The sequence below is a fragment of the Notolabrus celidotus genome, chromosome 10 (genome assembly GCF_009762535.1).
Source record: "Notolabrus celidotus isolate fNotCel1 chromosome 10, fNotCel1.pri, whole genome shotgun sequence".
Lineage (NCBI taxonomy): Eukaryota > Metazoa > Chordata > Actinopteri > Labriformes > Labridae > Notolabrus > Notolabrus celidotus.
Window position 1 is genome coordinate 28,773,352 of NC_048281.1, and position 5,984 is coordinate 28,779,335.

General features: G+C 38.5%; 1 protein-coding gene across 1 annotated transcript in view; it reads right to left on the minus strand.

Moving 5' to 3' along the window:
* The window catches only part of cerkl (ceramide kinase-like), a 42,280-nt gene extending 38,277 nt beyond the window's left edge, over positions 1 to 4,003 (minus strand). The window contains exons 1-2 of the mRNA XM_034693809.1: positions 3,652 to 4,003; positions 1,857 to 1,966 (exon numbers count right to left, since the gene is read on the minus strand). Coding sequence (XP_034549700.1) covers positions 1,857 to 1,966; positions 3,652 to 3,773 — 232 coding nt within the window. The 5' untranslated portion in view covers positions 3,774 to 4,003. The remainder of the gene's footprint in view (positions 1 to 1,856; positions 1,967 to 3,651) is intronic.
* Positions 4,004 to 5,984: the final 1,981 nt, after the last annotated feature.

A 5,984-nucleotide genomic window follows, 5' to 3' on the forward strand; every position in this document is an offset into this window, starting at 1 on the left:
ATAGAATTTTTTCAGGAGTTCAGTTTGATCATTTAGGGCACTGGAAACCTTACTGGTATTAGTTGTACAAAAAAACTTCTGCTGAGTTCTTTGTGTGACCTGTCTGTTTGTGCCTTTTTTGATAGTCTTGATATCACAGATTTTGATGTGCAGCTTTTGTTTAGTCTGGAATCCATTGTAATCGCAGTATACGCACTTTAGAAATGAACACAATCAAGTCTCTGGGTTTTGGGGCGGGATGGCAGGTGGGTCTTCTCTCTTTTCTCTCAGTTAATGTAAATCTTAAAGAGATTTGTTGCCACAGCTGTGTGACTTGTGACTGTATTGAAAAGATGAAAAGCAAACATTTATATTTTTTGTTACCCCTTTCAAAGTTTTGGATTGTTGATGATTATGAGGTGTAGCGACTACAAAGAGCCAAAAGCCGCTGAGAGGCTGACGCTGGGCCTAGTTATTGCCAGATACGCTAAAGCAAAAATCACTAATGCACAAAAAGTAAGTTTAACCTTTTATTACCAAAAAAAAGGATGATAAACTCATGATAAAGTGCACAAACAGAAAATAGGAAAAATAAGTGATAAATAGCTTTCATAAGCGAAAAGTAAGCGCAAAGCAAGTGGTCAACAAAAAGTACGGAGACCCAGCTCACCCCCCCTCTCTACCTGCCAAACAAAGGAACACAGGTGGCCTAAATTAACTCAGTATCCCCGCCCCTAACACATGACCCGTAAATAACCTAATTAACTAATCCCACAATAAACTATATTGTAAACAAACACCATAATAACACCACAAAAAGTATACAAACAATATCCTACCCTAAACCTCAAAATAACATAATATAAACACTTGAATTCCCTTCATGGATCCAACATGAGGGTTAAACTCCTAGCGATCAGCTGAGGTTGTTATTGTTAAAATAGTCATGGTGATGGCTCATGATGTGACCATCTATATTGTTATGTTGATTTCATAATATGATAACATAACAGCATTCTGAGCCGCCTTTTGATACTTGCCTATTCATTTTTTTTTTTCCTAAACACTACAAATTGACAAATCAGAGTTAATACGCCACAGAAATAATGCAGCAAACACTATGTAGTGCACTATGGGGTAAAAATTGAGTTATTTAATGGCTAGGCCTTCAGGTCTTTAAAGATGGGAAACAGCTTTTCAGTTTTGTTGTCTTAATAATCAGCAATAAAGACAAATTATTAGTATTCTGTGATTACCTTGTACACCATAGCTGAGCAATGAGTTTGAGTTTCAGCTGAGTGAAGCACCAAACTCCAACATTAGCACTGCACTTACCTTCAGCCAAATCTGATCTGGCAACAATAGGTTCCCCTGGTACTACATGCAGAGAAGCTATTCTTAGGAGTCTGTTGTTTGTAGCAACGCTGTTGAGAGTACAGTTTGTTCACTCCAGAACAAACAGCCCGACTTCAGTTTCCTCTAAAAAACTTTGTCTCAGTGTGAGTGGACAGCAAATGAATGGACAGAAGAGGCCACACTTGTTCAGACACAAAAGATTAAGCATCTACAGTCAGTCATGTAAGCAATAATTTGAGGCATAACAATCATGCATACTATACGCTACATGCTAACAACATCCACAGCCAAAAAAGCCCTGCTTGCACTGACAAACAACCTCATTACTAGGATTATAGTGTGTATGAGTGTGTATGAGTGTGTGTGTTTGTGTGCAGACCAGATGTCATATTTCAGGTGGTCTCGACATGACAAAACTTCTCCATTACAGCACCAGCTGCCCACACAGTCTGCTGGTCTGTCTCTCTGTTAGCAGCGAGACAACATGTCCCCATGACAGCCCATCACTGTGGTTAACTGACCTGTGGGGGTCTCCGGAGTGATGGGGGTCCACGTCAGCCTGGTTCGGGTGAGCAGGACATCGTGACTCTTCTTCCCGATTTTGAAGATCCCACGCAGCTCAACACCCTCACTGAGAAACACAAACACAACAGAGACGCAGAGTTTATTTCAACCAATCAGAGGTCTGAAAATTATATAGATTATTCACTTCTATACATTCATCAATAGAATGAGTGCTGAATGTCTATTGGTTGGAAATACTGATCCAGCAGAGGTAATATGGACTCAAATCCGAGGGTACGTTTCGCAAGCTGGCCGCCTAAACTCATGCTTCTTTTGTTGTGCATTTTCAATTTTCGCAATCAAAAATTGACTACATTCAAACACAGCACAGAAAAAAACCAAACATTGCTGAGGTCTAGCTCTGTGGACAAAAAAAATATGATGGGTAGCCGGTTTGGCCTTGTGGTTTTGTTGCACACCCCATGTAGAGGCCATAGTTGTCAAGATGGCGTGGGTTCAAATATGACCTGCAGCCCTTTGCCACATGTCATTCCCCACATTGTACAGTTTGGGGGTGTTTATACTCCATGGTTTGGATCTCCCAGCTTCCTGCTCTATCCACCACTCTTTCCTAAATACATTTTTAAAAAGGGGGAAAAAAATCATTATTCACAACAGATTACAAATTACAACAAAAAGTAACCCTGGGAACAAACTCAAAACTACATGATACTGAGTCAGAGAGAAAATGAGCCATGTGTAAAATGATGGGGAGCTGTTGCTTACCAATAAATCAATACATCAAACAGACACATTAGGTATATTTCCATCATGTTTTCCTCATAGTTTCCAGATGTTGTTGTTCCCTTCTCTCTGCAGAATCACACATCCATCATGCATCAAACTCAGGATTTACAACACATGATACTTTGCCGACCTCTGTAGTTGATTTATTTTGAAAATTACCCAAATTTGCCCACTTTTAGATAAAAGCAGGATGTGAAGAGAGTAAAGTAAGAGAGAGTTTGTCTGATCCATAGACTGTATAAAATATGGACGTAGTACCCGTGACGTCACCCATTTGTTTCTGAAGAGCTGTTTTGAGGCCAATCATAGGCAGCAGCCATATTGCTGCTGTTGAGCGATTGTGATGTAAAGAGGTGGGCTTTGAGCCTCCTAGCCAACAGCTACAGTGTTCCCGCCTGTCAATCAAGTCAGCTGTACCTCTCATTGGAAGACTCGTAATCTTAATATCTTCAAAATTGCCGCATTAGAAAAAGATTCACCCCCCATACAGAGTGTGCCGATCAAGAAATGAGCTATCCAGACTACACTTGTCTTTTGTACCAGGCTGTAAACATGTTTATTTCTGCTGTAAAGATCAGCTTTCTTTAATTGGTGTGTATGTGGTTTCCGGTACTTCCGGAGCCAGCCTCAAGCGGATCCTCGATGAACTGCAGTTTTTAGCACTTCTGCATTGGACTCATATTTTTAGACCGGAGGTTGCCGCTTGGGACAGATCTGCAATCAGTGAAATGCATTTTGGGTAATTTCATATCAGCACATTCTCTATATTATATCTCATCCTATTAAAGACTCCAAGTCTTTTACCTTTATTTTGGTGAAGTTTTGGATGCAGGATTTTTACTTTACAGATTTATTTTCTTCCTTTCACTGAAATTAAATTATTTAATTATCTTATTTAAAGTGTAGGCTCAGAGTTGTTATTTAAAAATCTGTTATTAACCTCATTAACCTCAGCTTTCTGTTGTTTTATGGAGGACCTGATGGAACCTGAGTAACAGAACTCACCTGTCCTCATCTTCCTCCTCCACCTGCTGCAGCTTCTCCTTCTTCTTCTTCACGCTTCGTTTGTCCTTCTTCTTCTTCTTCTTCGTGCTTTCTTCCTGCAGGTCCTCCTCCGGCTCCGACATGTTTACGCGTTCAACAAATAAACAAACAAACAAACAGACGGATCACCAAACAATGAAAAGACGCGGTTATAAGTTTGTTCGACAGATAAACATTCTGGAAGCTAATCGCCACACGCAGGTTATGGTGTATTTCCGGGGTGTCGTCACTATGGAGACAAGAAGCAGCTTTGCTGAACTACAGGCTCGTGCACGGGGCTGATCACCGGCCGTGCGCGCTCCTGTGAACACCTTCCATCTAAGCGGGAGCGCGCACATAGTAAGTAAACTTCAAGCTTCTTATTGAGGCTTCAGTCGAGAAAAATAGTAATAAGTTCAAGTTTATTCGATCAATTATGCCCCAATGAGAACAGTTTGAAAGTATAGATACTGTTACAAGATATTTTACCAAGTTTCATTGACTAAGTTCAGTTTGAGGTTTTTTATACTTGAATATACGGTGGCCCTGAAGTGCAAATCACAACGGCAGTTCAGAAAACACAACAGCAAATCAGAAAACACAACAGCAAATCAGAAAACACTACAGCAAATCAGAAAACACTACAGCAAATCAGAAAATACTACGGCAAATAAGAAAACCAGAGATGCCCTCACTATCTGATGGATTTGGAGCTCTTTTGTAAAGAAGAATGGGCAAATATTGAAATGTCAATACACTCCTACAAAAAAAATCAGAGTGCTGCATTAAACTCAAAAAGTGCTTCAAAGAATTGTTAGTTAAAGAGCGTGTACACTTATGCAACCACATTATTCTAGTTTTTTAGTTTTTATTCTTCCCCCTAAAATATTTAAAAGAAAATGTCAATTGAATTGTCCACGTTATAGGTCGCTTTAAAGGTGGAAAAAGTTCTGACGTGATTTATCTTGGTCTCATTTTTTTACATCACAAAACCTGGCATTTTAACAGGGGTGTGAAGACTTTTGCTATCCACTGTATGGCTTGCTGAAGTAGGCTAATAAATATCCAAAAATATACACTGCCAGTCAAAAGTTTGGACACACCTTCTCATTCAATGTTTTTTATTTATTTAGATTATTTTCAACATTGTAGATTAATACTGAAGACATCAAAATTATAAAATACTATGCCATAATCTGGATTACAACAGTAGTCAAATAGGACTATCCATTGTGTACTAACCCTACCTCTGAACAACACAACTGATGGTCTCAAACACATTAAGAAGGCAAGTCATTCTACAAATGAACTCTTGACAAGGCTCATGTTAATTAGAAACCATTCCAGGAGACCACTTCATGAAGCAGACTGAGAGAATACCAAGAGTGTGCAAAGCTGTCATGAAGGAAAAAGGGGGCTACTTTACAGAATCTTAAATATAAAACATATTCTGCTTTGTTTAACATTTTTTTATTAATTAAATAATTCCATATATGTTCTTTTAAAGTTTTGATGTCTTCAGTATTAATCTACAGTCTTTCAAATAATGAAAATAAATACAAACTCTTGAATGAGAAGGTGTTTCCAAACTTTTGTTTAGTAGTGTATCTCTGAAATTGGAAATGTATATCTTTCTGCTTTTTACTTTGGTAACATTTTACAGCAGAGCCTTTACTGAAACAAAGTATTAATGCTTTTTTGGTCCAGCTATCTAGATCTGAGAACTTTTCCCCTCTGCTTGTTATCATATATTTCTGAAACCTTTCACAGCATAATGTTGTACATTTCACTCTTCTGTAATTGGACCTATCCTAATACGGAGTTACAAGTCATGTTTTTCTTGTTTTCATCTAAACATATAAGTTATAAGCTAAAAAAAAACTTCTCCAACACCCAGAAAGAGTCACAGATTGAGGCTCACCCTGGCTTTTCAATGTTGAATGTTCATCCTGTCTCCTAGACTCTCTAAATGGGGATAACTATCGAACCACAAGTTGACTAGCTTAGTTTAACCAACATTTTTAAACATCCCACAAACCAACTAAATATAATATAAATTCTACTTCTGACACTTTAGGAAGTCTTGTTGTTACAGTAAGTACCAGTTCAGCTAAGATCAACTTAAGCCCAAAACCAAAACATGTCCTCATGTTAAGATTAGGTACACCTGCCACACACAACTGCTGCTATAGTAACCAACATCTCAATATACCTGGAGCACTGATTGTTAAAGGTATCCTCCTGTATCACTTTAACAAACACCTGATAACCAACCATAGCAGGATGTTCCCTGACTGAAGTCTAAACACTGTAGA